Source organism: Mugil cephalus, chromosome 2, assembly GCF_022458985.1.
Source record: "Mugil cephalus isolate CIBA_MC_2020 chromosome 2, CIBA_Mcephalus_1.1, whole genome shotgun sequence".
Taxonomy (NCBI): domain Eukaryota; kingdom Metazoa; phylum Chordata; class Actinopteri; order Mugiliformes; family Mugilidae; genus Mugil; species Mugil cephalus.
In genome coordinates, this window is record NC_061771.1 from 4,837,996 (window position 1) to 4,854,260 (window position 16,265).

The 16,265-nt window shown below is 41.2% G+C and overlaps 1 protein-coding gene across 4 annotated transcripts; it reads left to right on the forward strand.

Annotated features, from left to right (window-relative positions):
* The first annotated feature begins 205 nt into the window (after positions 1-205).
* gne (glucosamine (UDP-N-acetyl)-2-epimerase/N-acetylmannosamine kinase) lies at positions 206-14,736 on the forward strand. 4 transcript variants are annotated; one of them, XM_047578800.1, is made up of 15 exons: positions 5,253-5,437; positions 8,794-8,817; positions 8,927-8,998; positions 9,218-9,366; positions 9,495-9,741; positions 9,909-10,116; positions 10,199-10,351; positions 10,477-10,689; positions 11,394-11,481; positions 11,560-11,770; positions 11,920-12,049; positions 12,150-12,371; positions 12,528-12,710; positions 13,414-13,530; positions 13,719-14,736. In XM_047578800.1, exons 1-15 carry the CDS (start codon positions 5,399-5,401, stop codon positions 13,952-13,954), a joined length of 2,292 nt encoding a protein of 763 aa, XP_047434756.1. In that variant the 5' UTR covers positions 5,253-5,398; the 3' UTR covers positions 13,955-14,736. The 4 variants fall into 4 exon arrangements, with proteins under 4 accessions (XP_047434759.1, XP_047434756.1, XP_047434757.1 ...); XM_047578802.1 differs by lacking the exon at positions 5,253-5,437 and adding an exon at positions 8,366-8,383; XM_047578803.1 differs by lacking the exons at positions 5,253-5,437; positions 8,794-8,817 and adding an exon at positions 206-373.
* Positions 14,737-16,265: the final 1,529 nt, after the last annotated feature.

The window sequence follows — 16,265 nt, forward strand, 5'->3', positions numbered from 1 at the left end:
TATATACAGGATATATTTTTATATTTTATACATTCTCAATACATTCTCATTCTATATATATATATATCGTGTATATCGTGTGTATCGTGTATATCGTGTAGTCTGTTGCACAAGTCAGAAAAGACAATAAAGTTGACTTGACTCGAATAGAATAAACACAAGGATCATTTGCGGCTTTTACGGTGAAAGTCCAGACTTCGCACTTCCGGACTTGTTTGTCCCATTAGCGCGTAGTGCGCCCCTTCATGTCTGTGGCCAGATGTCCTGTAATAAGGATCCAAGGAAACCACTGGAAACCTAAATCAGAAATAACCGATCGGAGCCGTCGTTTGGTTCGGTTTGTGATGAAATCAGCGCCTCTGGATTATTGAAGGTAAACGTTATGACGTAGAATCTCTCATCGGCCTGGTGTAACGGTAGCAACAAAAAAAAAAAACACCGAGAACTTAGTGCATTTTTACCTTGGGTGCTCATCACCAGCTAACATTAGCCCTCTTTGATCGTTAGGCCAGTGCGAAGCGTCCATTCAGTATTTGTGTTTTGGCAACGTGTCCCTAACATCGGCCGTGAAGCACCACGTTAGGTGATGGCGTTGACCTCATGTTGGCATAAACTCAGTTCCTGCTTACTTGTCAGTGAGCTAGCTAACGCTAACCTAACCTCGGAGCTGGAGACCCGAGGCTGACTTTTTATGTTCGCTAGAACAAGTTAGTCACTTAACGAGCCCAAAGAAACGGTAACTTGTACCGAGCTTAAACGTAAATTCACTTTCAAATTGCTCCCAGCGACGCGAATCTTTTAGCTAGCTGACAAAGTTTTAAAAAAAACAAGCCAGTGAATGAAAACTTGTGTCTAGGACTGCTTTCAGATAAAATAAGATAAGATATGTCACGTCTTCACGTCCCTAGCAACAGAGGTACAGAAACATTCAACAGTCACACAAAAGGTGCACTAATAGGTGGACAATGTATGAAAAAAAAAGATATATTACAAGCACTGCCTTGTTTGTTGTAATATAGCTTTATATATATATATATATATATATATATATATATATATATATATATATGTTGATATTCTTGTATTTTATTCTTTAGTTCACTCATATGTGCTCTATGCGCACTATCTGTGATGTCTTGCTGCTGCTAACAACGAGAATTTCCCTATTTTGGTACATCTTAAGCAAAGCAGAATACGAATAAGATATAAAAATGAGCATTGTTATATATATCTATCAGTTGAGCTTGCAGACAGTGCAAAAATGCAGTTATGTGTGTGTTTGTGTGTGTATGTAGTGTATGTGGTGCAGTTGTGAATAAGACAGAGCCTTCTTAAGCCAGATTTCCATACACGGCCTACCTCTACACCACCCCTCACCTCACCACCTTTTTTAACTACCTTTCGTTTTTGCAGGCTTTAGCCACACCCACGCTTGTTGTTTACAGTTATGTTGCAACAACCAGTGAATGAAAGAAAACAACTTTCATGCTGTTATGAGCTTTCAAGCAGAACGCAATGAATGTAATAAAAACTTAGCAGAGGTCTGTGCCAACGGTGTAGTGGATTCAAGGCAAGCTTCCCTACCAGCGCTCCCTGGTCTGTGGCCGTATATCGTGTCCATCTCCTCATACCATTTCGGGACCTTTCGATCAGCGCCACTTGTATTGTTGTGCTCCTTGGCTGCCTGATAATCAGCCTTCAATTTCTTAAGCTTCTCCTTCATTTGTTTTACCGTCCTAATAAAGCCAAGTTTGGCGATCTCAGCCACGATCCACTGGATAACCTTGTTGTTCTGAGTCCAACTCCCGCTGTATAGACTACTCTCTTCTCCCAACAAAGACAGAAAAGCCCTCACCTCTGGGTTGGTCCAGAACACCATTGCTTTTCCAGTCTTTATAATATAATGACACGAGAGCAGAAAGTTGAAAGTGAGCAGCTTACTAGTCAAAAACACTCATATCTCCAGTCAAAACATCTTGCTTTGTACCTGACACAGCATCATGATGATTTTTTTCTGACCAATCAGTAGTAAGCAGCGTTCTACGTCACATCTTCGGCCCCAATTCACCTACTTCAGCCCGATCACAGAGGAGGTACTAAAAAGTACCCAGAAAAGTATCCCTTTGGCCTCGTTCAGGCCGTCTTCTAGCAATGGAAATAGGGATTTAAAGTGGGCGCTGCGGAGTGGTGTAGAGGTAGGCCGTGTATGGAAATCCGGCTTTACAGCCAGGGTGAAGGAGCCCGTCACTGATGGAGCTTTCTGGGGCTCTGACAGTCTCGTGCAGGGGGTGGGAGGTGTTTTTCATGATTGATGTCAAACTTCTGTGTCGCAAAGCTATCATTTGGTTTAAAGAGAAAATAAACTGCATTTAAATGAGACCATGAGGTAAGGAACAATAAAGATGTGAAGGTGAATGGAGATGCGCGGCCCTGCCTACAACATCATTCTATCCTTTGTGTGTCATTTTAAACTGAACAGACGCTGCAGGCAACCCCCTAACTCCCCAGTTTTTATTGTCACTATTGTGCTGATTGTTTGTCGTCCTTTATAGACAAACCTATGAAAAAACAACCAAAAAGAAACACACCTGTTGAACTTAAGATGATTATTCAATTTTCAATTCAGTTCAATTCAGTTTTATTTATATAGCGCCAATAACAATACAAATAGTCTCAAGACGCTTCACAAAAACCAGCCTGCAACCTATCACTGGCATCATCACTTTCTGTTAACCCAGTTCATATATTCATTGATCTAACGGGAGCTAGTCGCTTTGAATGAGGACATTAGATGCCAGTATGGTATTGACGGGAAGGTGGCAGCAGTCACCTGCCACTTCATTAGGTACGCTAGCGAAAACAAGTGTATTCTAATATAACAGCCCTGCGCTAAATCTTAGCTTCGTGAAGGTCATGATATTCAACGTTTGTTTCAAATAATGGAGAGAGCTGTTGGTTCAATAGTAGTTTCAATTGTGGTGTGTGGTAGCGACACTTATTTCTATTTTAGTAAGTGGAATAGAATAAATCACATACTGTTTCAACAAAAACTAAACATCAGGATGGGGAATTTAGTGCACAGCTGTCATATTGGAATACATTTGTTTTCACTAGTGTACCTAATGAATTGGCAAGTGAGTAGAGTTTTGATGTTTCACAGTTTGCTGATTCAGTCTTGTATGCGAATGTCAGAAACAAAGTGAGTTAAAAGGACACGATCTGTGAAGATGGGGAGAAGCTGGGCGGATGTCCTGTTCACGCTCACGTTGCTATGTTTGCTCTCGCACTGTCAGAGTTTTAAATGACCCTTTATGTGATGTAGTATTATCTCTGCCCTTTGTGAACCAGGATGTCACTGACATTCATTTTTGCTGAGGGTTTATAGAGCTGGTGCCGTTCCCTCATATCAAATACAGAGCTAAGTGTTTTATTTGTGTAATACGGTGCAGCATGTTTGGCAGGGATATTGTTCACTTGACTTTGCTGTCATTACTCAGGATTAAGACTGCGACTATTTCAGTCCCATTTTCCCATTTGTTGATCTGCTGGTTAATTTCTTGTCTGTAGAGTGTCAGAAAACCTATATATGCTGCAATCCTATGACTTTATTTCTCTGTAAAACCCAAACATATATTAACCAGTATCATATTAGGTGACAATAAAACAATCAAACTACAGCGTGGAACATTATTTTGTGTTTGTGGATGAGTTTCCCAAGGGACTTGTTCAAATTCTAAAGTAATGCAGATTATTTACAGATGTATGTAACTGTGAACATATGGTATTGTAAGAAGAGGAAAGTGTGGCTCACGTGAAAGTCACATTGAAATTAGCATACTCAGTTGCTTCTTTTCACCCAGGAAACCTATTGCCTCGGGCCTTCAATCAAGATTCCTTCATACTTCTGGAGGAATTTCCCTCCAGACACAAAACATGGTCTTCTTTAGGGCACTCTATTCTTTGTTGATATATCATAAGAGTTTGTTGTGTTGAATTCATGTCATTCTACTCTATGTGTTGTTGTTTTAATTGGATTTTATATATATTTGTTAAAAAAAAATACCTTGATAAAGTTCTGATTGGTGAAAGTCACCTTGAACTTTTAAGGTAAACTGAATAAAGCAGAATCCTGTAGGTCCATGAACCTCTTAAACAAACAGAAGGCTGCAGGCCTCTAGTGATCCACTGAACATGCCTGAACCAGATGAGGCTGCATCATATTTATAGCTTAGATTATCACAGATTTATGGTCATGCAGAACCAAAGTTCTTCCTGCCATTAAGGTACAATTCTAACTTGTTGTTGTAATTATTGTTGGAATGATTAACAAAACCCATGAGGTTGCTGCCATTGTAAACCCTCTGAGGTTTAAGCAAATTAGTCCTTTTACAAATTCAAAGTGTTGCTATTTCACATTTTCTCTAAAACTGGGCGTGGACTTCCTCATATCGGTCTTGTTAGTAAAAACTCGTCCCGATAATTATTGTCTTCCTGCAGATTGTATTTCCGATCATTTCTTTTAAAGGTGGTGCTCGTTAAAGCCAACAGACAGCTGTTTGGGCCCACAAAAATCCAAGGTTAGGGGGTTACAGGAACACCGACTTTTGTGTTTGTCTTTATAATTGTATGATCTTATTGTTCTTTTTATCTTTCTAGTCGAGCAGTGAGCTATTGTCATGTAAGTGTCAGTTTCAGTCTGAATCATAAACCAGCTGGGCAAAGTGCTTGCGTGCAAAGCATCCTGGTATACGTTGGCAGCGCAATTATAGTTTTTCCAGCTGGGCAACTCAGAAACTCCACTATCTCCGTCAGCGTAGTTTTCACTGAGGATTTTCTTTCCCCGGCTGTGATTAATATCAACACTGATTTGATATCCAGAAAAAAAAACCACCCCTACTGCAGAGGACAGCAAACTCCCCCTCTAAGCACAGTTACTTTAGGGGCGTGGATCACAAAGGTATACAAGAAACACAGATTTATTTATTTTTTTTTAATCTGAAACTCACAACTAATATTTACTCAAATTATTCTGATTACGTACAGCTTTGTTGCGGATATGTCGTTAGCAGAGTTATGTGGAAGCAGTGTGTATTTGATTATGTGGCAGCCCTCCCTTTTTGCTGCGAGTCTGGAACGATGGCACATGGTCTGTCTTCGGTCTGCTCAGCCAATCATGGGCTTTCGTCCAAACCAACCCAACCCCAGTCTCTCACAGCCCCTCCCCCAGCTCTATGCCTGTGTCACCCTAGCTCCCTCTCCTCCTTTCTCCTCCCGCTGCTTGCTGGCTCGTGCGTCCCTCTGTCTGTTGCTTAAAGCGGCCGGGATTTAATAGAAAAATAAAAAAGGATTTGGAAAAGATAAGAGCGGGATACTTCCCAGGGATCCACAGAGGTGTGGAATGGAAAAGCATCAAGGCTCTTTGAGCATAAACCCTCATGTGAGTTAGATGGCCTTTCTTCTCTTTCACCGCTGTCCCATTTTTTTATTCGTTATCTTCCGACCCTTCCTTTATTTGTCACACCATGTCATTACCTCTGTCGGGTTTCTGTGCGTCCGTCACCTCAGTCTGCCTCTATTGCTGTGTCATCTCCGCCTTTGCTTTCCTGCATGCGTCCCCGCCCCCATGCCATAACGACCGCTGCTGATGCTGTCTTGTGATGCTTGAGTGAAAATCACAGTTTACTTAATGAAATCCAGGGTAAGTCACAGGATTTACTCCCAGGAGTGTGTGCGCGTGTGTGCGCATTTAAACCAAGGCTTTAAGTTGGTTTGACCATATCGCATAGTTATGACAGAAGTTGAGTCACTGCTGGGATGCTTCTCTCTGTTTGAAATGCTTAGGCTGTCTCCTCCTTTTTCCTGTAGCTTTCGTGGCGCACCTAGAAAGGACAGGCCGTTGTTATCTGTGACTTGCTAGGTAAACTTATTTGCCCTGACAGCTTCGGATTCTGAAAGCAGCGGGGGTGTAGCCGTTCACTCACGATTCAGTATCATTTCCGATACTGAGTTAACAATATGATTTGTGTCACATTTTTTTAACTGAATTAGCCTGCAGACAAATTATGACTGAAAAATATTCCTTTAATTTTTTTCTCAGACAAAATAAGACATTTCTGAGGCAGGATATAACTTGAAAACACAAACTATGCAATGAATGCATATTAAAAAAATAAAAAAAACATATATTTAGATATAAATTAAAACTATATTTTCTCTTTTACAAATTAAACAGAATCCTTTTTATTTCTCTGAGGTAGCATAAACTGCAGTACAATGCATGTGTCCTCTTAATAGTGCAACCGGCATTAGATTTTATCTTGACAACAAAAAAATAAAGAAATAAGCGGATCTTTAAATCAAATCCCATATCAAAATCACTAAAAGCAAATAAACAGCATCACTTCAAATTAAACAAAGGCTTGCGTGTGTTCCTAGTTTTGAATTGAAATGTTCGTTTTAAGGAAGTTCAGCATATCTCATCCTATCTGAATACATGACATGGTCCACAGTGATGGGGAACATGTAAATTGAATTCAGGCTTGATTATTTATCTCAGCCGTTTTGAATCGTTGCACATTTGTATCCATTTTTAACAGCATCGTCACATCCCTAGGAGGCAAAAAAGTTGCAGCTACGCCAAACGAACGCCACAATTCACATTCCTCTTTGCCGTCAAAACCACTTTTTGAAATTTTTTATCTGTTGTGGACAGTTGGAAAAAACTTTGCATGCTTGCAACACACAGACCGGCACCAGTCAAACCTGAATGTCTGGCTCGGCCACTGACGCAGCACATTCACCACATGGATAAAAGGGTTTCGGATATTTATTCACTGATGTATTACATTCAGAGATTTTGATAAATAACAAATTTGCCGACTTATTATCAGGAGTTCACAGGTAATACTGACGAGGAGTTTCACTTTCATACTGTACAGGTTGCACAACAAGGGATGCACTGTGGGCTTTTTTTCATAATCTGTCTACACTTTCACACAAATGCTTTGGCATCTTCTTCCAAACCAAACCTCTTTGTTGATGAAAATGTTGATTCATACCGGTTATTTGAGGCATACATGAAGAGCCAGAGTCACACCTCACCTAGATGATGAGGATCGATGAGTGACCTCAAACAGTGGAAGGAATTTCTGTGACGTTTCTCTAGCCTAGCAGCTTTTGTGTGCGTGTATGCCCAAGTGAACTTTTGTTTAAGGGTCTAAGTGTCTGCTAAGGATAAAACTGGAACTGCAAGCTCTATACTTTCTGGGTAGGGCTTTTGTTTGTATGCCAGTCACATCATAACTTATTGTGAGCGATCGTCAGCAGGCTCAGTCCAGGTTGAAACTGGTCAAAGATGGATGTTGATAGCATTTATTCAAATTGGAAATAAAATGTACCTTTCAGAATCTCACTTTTAAATAATTAGTTATTTATTAAAGTCATTGATTAGTTACTGTTATTGATTATTAGTTATTATTGAAGCTATTGATTGCCACAGTTAGAGATATGAAATGGTACTTAGTTTAACACCGGCTTTACGCACACACTTCCAAATACTAGAGGTCCTGTCCCCTGTATTTCAGTGAGCAATGGCTCAGAAAACAGAAACATTTGGGCCACAGTGGGAGCTCTGTTTGTGCGCTGCTGCTTTTTTTCTTTCTTTTTTTTTTATCTTTTATTTTTTTTGTTCTGATGTCAATGACCCCTTGTTCCCAGAAATCTGGAGGAGTAAAATGTAGCTCAGCCAGTGTTGTAATGTAACCTTGAAAATCTGTAACTTCCCAACACTCAATCTGCTCTGGAATTTGACGTCCCTGCGCCTTACCTCTTCAGTCAGCTCAGTTTGTTTTCCAGAAAGGACATCGAAAAAAAACGTATGGGCCTTTTTAAAGCCTAACTGGCAGAATTTCAGCTGTCATGATGCTCATGCGGCAGCAGAGGGCAGCAAGTATTTGCAAAAAGAAGATTGTCTGTTGGAGTCATTGAACCACTATGACTGAAAGAAACAACGGCAGGTTATTTTTTATCAGCTCTTGAATTGATGCAACGTTTCTCACAAAAGCAGTTTTGGCATGTTGGTGTAAAACAGCTGTAAAACTTGAAGCTTGTACTGTATTTCAGCAGTTTGAAGCTATGCAGTTCTAGGTTTATGTAGGTGAAAATTATTATAAGGACCCCAGGATGCTATGAAGATATCCAGGGTTTTGCTGAAGATTCACTTAAGTGTGATTGACTCTTTTAAGCCCCTTTTCCTTTTTATTCTGTTACTTTTTCCTACCGTCCAGGAAAAAGGGTTTAAACCGACTTCTCCAACCTGGCTACTGTGAATCCTCTTCAACAAATAACCATGTGACAACAAAAGTCACATGGTTATAGTCAGATGGTATATTGGTTGCTTAACAGTACACATTTCGCATGCTCTGATCATGTCCTGTGCTCGTAAAAAGTAAGCTGGTTTGTTAATATTGAAAGTGTCACCTACGCTTTTTCCTCTACTCTGCTGCATCCTTATATGCACCTGGCTTATTTGGTCACAGCTCTCTGGAAACGCCACCACCTGGCTGACGCATTTGAAGTGATGTTCAGCATCAAAGCACATACCACAACAAAAAACAAAGAAAATGAATGTATCCTCCTTGTCACTGACCAGTGTCCTCCTGTGGCCAGGTGTGCGTGTGACCCTTGTTTTGCTTTGCAAAGCAGATCCCTACAGCATGTTTTCCACTTTTGGAAAAATGTAAAATTGCTATGTAAAAGTATTTTAGTGTAGTCTTGTTGTGTTTCATGCTTCAGCTTCTGAGTATTTGGAAGGCCCAAGTGAGTATGACCTCTGGGTAGACTTTGGATAATGAAAATAATGGTAATATTCTGCTTTACAAAGTCTTAATGGACTCTCACCTACTCTTTTGCCTTTTTTTTTTTATAGGAACTGTACTTCCTGAGAATGCAAAGGAGCAGAGAAAAGACGGAGAGGGAAAAGATGGATGAACAAAATCAGGTGGGACGACATTGTCTTTGGCTCCTTAGGAAAATGAGTTTGTTAAGAACATTAGTGACAGTAATTCAGGCCTCAATGTTTCTTGTTGCAAGTCGAAGCATATTAGGCACCATGTGGACAGAACAACAGTTTTTGTACTGTGCAGACCGCTGTCTTCAACTAATACTCTGGGTTTGTGTTTGTGTGTCTGTGGTGGTTTGGTGGTTACTTTTGTTGTAGGGTAAGAAGAAGTTGAGAGTGTGTGTGGCGACATGCAACAGAGCAGATTACTCCAAGCTGGCCCCCATCATGTTTGGGATTAAATCCCAGCCCGAGGAGTTTGAACTGGAAGTCGTGGTGCTTGGTTCACATCTCATTGATGACTATGGGTAAGATCAACTGACTTTCTTAGTGAAGTTCTCTGTAAATAGGAGCACACCTGCTACCTCAGCATTATCCATAAACTCTCCATTATGAAATGAAATTCCACGCTCTTATTAAAGCTTTTCCTCTGCAGGAACACTTTTCGCATGATCGAGCAGGACGACTTTGACATTGGCTCTAAGCTCCACACTATTGTGAGGGGAGAGGACGAGGCAGCTATGGTGGAGAGCGTTGGGCTGGCACTGGTGAAACTCCCTGACGTCCTACAGAGACTGCGCCCCGACATCCTGGTGGTACACGGTGACCGCTTTGATGCTCTGGCTCTGGCTACTGCTGCAGCACTGATGAATATCAGAATACTTCACCTGGAAGGAGGAGAGGTCAGAAAGCTCATTTTAGCGCGATTTTCATGATGTTCCTTTGTGTCACCTTTTCTTTTACCTTTGTTTTTACGGAAGCAGCACAGAATACAGTTTTGCAAGCAAACTTGTTTATAGCATCACTTAAATTCTTCTTTTCTAATGCCACCTCTTGGACCTTTTTCCAGGTTAGCGGTACAATCGACGACTCAATCCGCCACGCCATAAGTAAACTGGCACATTATCACGCCTGCTGCACGCGCATGGCAGAGCAGCACCTCATCGCCATGTGCGAGGACCACTCTCGCATTCTCCTGGCCGGCTGCCCATCGTATGATAAGCTGTTGTCAACTCATCACAGAGACGACCACATGGATGTCATCAAGAGCTGGCTGGGTATGCAGGGAAATGACCATGGGACAGAACTATAGTGTGAGACATGAATTAAGTTTGTATGTTATTACTGTTCTTCTTGCAGGTGACCACGTGCAGGATCATGGCTATATTGTGGCATTACAGCACCCAGTTACTACAGACATCCAGCACTCCATTAAGATCTATGGACTGATGCTGGATGCTTTGCTTTCCTTCAACAAGAAGACCCTCATCCTCTTCCCTAATATTGATGCAGGTTAGCTACACCTTTATACTCCTTTTATTCTCAAGTTTTTTATTTCTTTATTTTTTCATGCTTTGTCAGAGCAGAATGAGGAAAAATTACATTTGTTGATTAATATGATGCTCCTGTGTAAACAGGAAGTAAGGAGATGGTGCGTGTCATGCGAAAGAAGGGCATCGAACAGCACCCCAACTTCCGGGCGGTGAAGCACATTCCCTTCGAGCAGTTCATCCAGCTCGTGTGCCATGCTGGCTGCATGATCGGAAACAGCAGCTGTGGCGTACGAGAGGCCGGGGCCTTCGGAACGCCTGTCATTAACCTGGGAACAAGGCAGACGGGCAGAGAAACCGGTAGGTATGACAGAGGGTGCGATCGCGCATGCTGATTTGTTTTGGCAACTACCTTGCTAGCTGCGCTAGCTACGATTACAACGTGAAGACGATCTGTCAAACTGCAGAGATCGTAGGATCGTCTAGGGCACATTCTATAAATTGCAGTTCTATGCTGATGCACCGACGCACCAGACATATTACGTCGTCAACCTGGCCGACCAATCATAGTGAATTACGGGCAGCGACGCGCTTTCTTACCCGCCTCCTTGTTTACGTGTGTAGCGGTAGCCGCATGGAGAGCCATGGCTGAAAGCCAAACGGAGTTGGTCACTAAAAAAAATCCACTTCCATTATATGGAGTTGGTTTGGATTTTCCTCAATTGATGAAGCGCAAAGTTTGCACAGAACAGGTTCGCACAAACCTGCTCAATCATTTGAAGAGGAAGCATCCCAAATGCAGGCAAAACTGCGACTATTTAAAATAAAATCTGTTAAGAAAGGTTCTTTGGACTAAATTGTCTGTTTTTTATTTTTCAATTTAAGATCGTGATAAAATTGAAATCGTGATTTTATTATGTTCACATATTTTGAGTGGGCCTGCCCTTTTCCAAACTGTTTCCAGTGTTAACTCCTCAGATGGATCTGTGTAACCAACCACTGTGTTAGGGATTGTGTGGTGTTTTTCTTTCTACCTGCTTTGATGACACTTCTCATCCTACCAGGTGAAAATGTTCTTCATGTCAGAGATGCTGACACTCACAATAAGATCTACCACGCTCTGGAGCTGCAATTTGGGAAGAGATACCCATGGTACGATTTCTTTTTCCATACATTAGTGTATTAGCATTATGATGTAAAAAAGACTGAAATCTTTCTGTTTTAAACCAGTTCCAAGATTTATGGTGACGGCAACGCAGTGCCTCGCATTCTGAAGTTTCTGCGTAGCATTGACCTGGACGAACCCCTCCAGAAGACTTTCTGTTTCCCCCCTGTGAAAGACATTATATCCCAAGACATCGATCACATCCTGGAGACACAGAGTGCTCTGGCAATTGACTTGGGAGGGACCAACCTCAGAGTGGCTATTGTGTGCATGAGGGTAGGCCGCATGCTCTTACACAACTTCACTTTAACAGAAGCAGATGTTTCCTTTTAAGTGGCTTTCTATGAGAAAAACTAACTGTGCTAATTGCGTTTTCTCCTCCACTCTGTTCCTCTCCTTCCACCGCTCCCTATTTTTCTGTCCAGGGAAAGATTGTGAAGAAATACACACAGCCCAATCCAAAGACTTTCGAGGCCAGGATGCATCTCATATTGAAAATGTGTAATGATGCCATTCGGGACGCTGTGGGCCTTAACTGTAGAATACTTGGTGTCGGTAGGGAAACACATTCCTTTATGAAAAAATGTGATCAAAACGTATATTTTATAATTTATTATTTCACTGCTCTTCAAAAACATATTCTTCCGGTCCTTAGGTGTGTCGACAGGCGGACGTGTAAACCCACAAGAAGGTGTAGTCCTACACTCCACCAAGCTGATCCAGGAGTGGTCATCTGTGGACCTGAGGACACCCATCTCAGATGCCCTACGCTTACCCGTCTGGGTCGACAATGACGGCAACTGTGCTGCGTTGGCTGAGAGGAAATTTGGTCATGGGAAGGGAGTGGAAAACTTTGTGACAGTCATTACAGGAACAGGTGAGACTGCAGGATGCCACTTTTTAATGTTTTACAAGTGTTAAACTACATTATACAGATCTGTTTTTCTGACTCAGACTTATTTTAATGAGTTCAGTATCCAATAAGTGTAGTGTGGGTCATCCATGTATAATGTAGACTATGCACTCTGTGTAGGTATTGGAGGAGGAATTATCCATCACAATGAGCTGATCCATGGCAGCACGTTCTGTGCTGCTGAGCTGGGTCATATCATGGTTTCATTAGAAGGCCCGGAGTGTTCTTGTGGCAGCCGTGGTTGCATAGAGGCCTATGCATCTGGCATGGCTTTGCAGAGAGAGGCCAAAAGGTTGCATGATGGTGAGTGATAGTGTTTCTTTGTTTTGATTTGTTTATTTTTTTTTCCTGGAGTGATGAGGCTCAAGTAGACTCCCATATGCCATTGTGAAAATATTTGGTTATTTCAATGTCCAGATGAGACCAGACTGCAGAATACGAAAAGCCTTCTGTGGATGCCCTTAAAACTTTTCAGCCAATAAGAGAGATGTCTTTAACTGACACACTTTTCCACCTGCAGCTCCACCCACCATTCTTAATCGGCTGAACAGTTAGCAACAAGGTCGGAATAGTGACAGCAGACCTTGACACAGAGGCTTACTGGCGGTGTCAAATGATCAATGGTTGGCTCAGAAGGTCTCACTTTGGATCTTGTTTTCTTCATAAAAACTATTTTGCATTGAAAACTAAGACAAACATTTTGTGAAGAGCAATGGCAGTGGGTGTGGTATCAAGTATATTGTGTTTATGTAGCTGCTTTGTATTAAAAACCATTTAAAGGGTTTAATGTGAAGCAGTAGCCATATGATGTTCCAGATGCACTGTCAGTATGTAGTTCAGATCTATAAGGGCTTAATCTTCAGTTAGATAAAAGTATGACCTGAATTACCTGTGAATTTCAAAAATTCACAAATGAAATAGGACTAAGTTGTACGTCTCAAAGGTCTGTAGGCCATTTTCTGTGGTTGACGTTTACACATCTGACATGTGACTGTTTCTTTTTCAGAGGACCTGCTGAAGGTGGAGGGGATGGATATTAAGCTCTCAGAGCCTATCATTGCTGCTCACCTCATCAGTGCAGCCAGAATGGGGAACTCCAAAGCTGATGCTGTTCTAAACAAGGGTCAGAGCACAAAAAAATCACACACACATAAAAACATCTATTTAGGTCATTCAAACTACACCGTGAGTTTTGTTTTAGTGTTGGAGAACAGTGGGTCCAACTATCTTCCAAATTATTATTTAGCAAATGGGGCTGATGCTTGAATGCTTGAAAACTCTAACTCCTCCGTGTCTTCTTTCCTTTTGCAGCATCCACAGCACTAGGGGTTGGCATCACGAACATTCTCCACATCGTCAACCCCTCTCTAGTCATTCTGTCTGGAGTCCTGGCCTCTTACTACCAGGCCCCAGTGCAGCACATCATCTCGCAGAGAGCTCTCCTCTCTGCACAAAGCATTAAGGTTGTCACATCGGACTTGGAAGAACCTGCTTTACTTGGAGCTGCCAGCATGGTGTTAGACTACGCAACTAGAAGGATATATTAAATTATATATTGGGAATTTAGTAAGGACTGCTCCTAACCAGAGGACTACAAAACTGGAAATAATTCCCATACTTCCCAAATGGATACATAAGCATAACTAAGGCATTTTTAAACCACTATGACAATGTTCAGCCTTGTTAATACATTTAATACATATTTAATGTATTTTTTCTGTTTGTTGATTTCTGTTGTCTAGATTGCAAGTTGGATAAATGAGTGGATTTTATTCACTACACATACCAGAAATCCCAGCTTTTATTTGGAACAATACTTACAGTGTAAAGGTGGTGTAATGAAACCAGAATAGTCCATACAGGGTAAAAACTGTAATGTGACAAGGCTGTCATTTATGAAAGCGTATTTCAGATGTGACCAAAATATTGCTGAAACTCGCTCATGTACCGTTATTTATTTTTTAAGCTGATGTTTTAGCTAACTGACCCATCTTATTTAGTTTTCTATACATCTTAAATACATCATTTTATTTTTTGTTTCATCTCTCTTTTTGGATACGAATGAAAGCCTAGTCATTATGTTAAGTGTCTGTTTTGTTTTTTTGTTTGTTTTTAATTAAACTCTTTGGTACACTTAAATCAGTGGGAAAAGTCTGCTATAGTATTATAGAAAGGCTTGGGGGAATATTTTGTGTTTGTTTTTTTACATTTCTTGACCATGGACCTTCTGAAGATCACATTATTTGTATGTACTGTTACATACAGTATTATATGCATTATATGCTGTTTGATTTAAGATGATCCAAATAAATTTTTTAGATTAAAACAATCAGAATTCAAGTCAAATGAGGAATGTAAAGGTATTTCCTTATGTATAGAGACTCGAGTGAAGGTGCTTTGAAAACCAACCCAAATGGATACATAACTTTTAACTGTGTCTCAACACCTGCAAGCAACAATTACTATGACAACTAATGTCTGATGAGGTACAACAGAAATGCTACAGCTAGGGTGAGTCATCATCATCCCCAATGACGACGCCTTCCCAGACTAACCTTGGGGCAGCTGACCTGAGCTTGAAGATCATGAAATCATGATCACCTGGAACCTCAGAGGAAGGTTACCAAGACTAAGTGAGGGACCTTCTGAATGTCTGTTAGGAGACGGAAATGCAGCATTACGAACAATCCCTACTATGACCATCACTGAGACCAACAAGCTGATGTATGCCACAGTAACAGTGATACTATAGACACTGAATCAGTCAGAAGGATCAGTATCCTCCATGGAAAAAGAGGTTAAAGGTAGATGAAGATCAAGGCAACACGGAAAGAGGTCAGCCAGCTATTGGAACGGTATGATGAGAAAGGGGTTACATAGGAAGTACAACAAACTTCATAGGCAAGGCTTTAGAGACTGTCAAGCAAAGATTCAGCCCTGGCTAACTGCCTGAAGATGTGCAGCACAGAGGTAGAATCCAGGAGACTAAACAGGATGTTCTCCACTTGACCATCTAAAGCCTGATCTCAATGGCAGAGAAATAATACGAGAACAGACCCACCAGGACTGTAGAATGAATAATACTTTGCACCCTTTCGCCAAGCCTCATAAAGTTGTCACCTGGATCTTTTCCAACAGTCTTGAGTGAGTTTCCACATATATTGTACTTGTTGGCAGCTTTTTCACAACCCTGCGGTCCAACTCCTCCCTTAACTAAGGATCTTCTCTGGGCTTGGTGCAGATAATAGTCGCACTCCTTGGTAGCATAGCCCCATGCAGAGAGTGGTGATTTGTGTCACTGTCCTGTTGAAAAGCTCTGATTCTGACAGGATAGCAGTGCTGGTGAAGGTTTTATTTAGTTTATCTCCAACAGCTTTCAGACACTGTAGCGCAGTGCTCAGTGAGACATTGTTTTAAAACTGATATATTTGCTCCCAGCTATATAACTTGAGTCAGGTGATCCCTTGATTGCCACTTGAGCCCTTTGAGACTGTGAGAGCTGTTAATAATTTACCAGAGTGACATTCTGCTTGGGCTGTACACTCGTGTTGCCAGTGTGGCAGAGAGAAAACCAAACCCCAGCCATTGTTGGACAGAAGGCATGCAGGAGATGGAGGGGAAACGGGCCGTTTTATGGTCTGCTGAGACTAAAATCGGGCTTTTATTATTTATTCATTTTTTTCCTACAAGATACATGCTGTATTATATTCGAAGCATACAGATTGTAGCTGTATGTTTGTCTGTAACGAGGCCTGGTCGATTTGAATAAAACTGAAAACCTTAAAGTCGTCTGCAACAATTTAAGTGAAACTTCTTTACGTTTGCACACGAAAACAAACAATGTTTTGAATGAATATT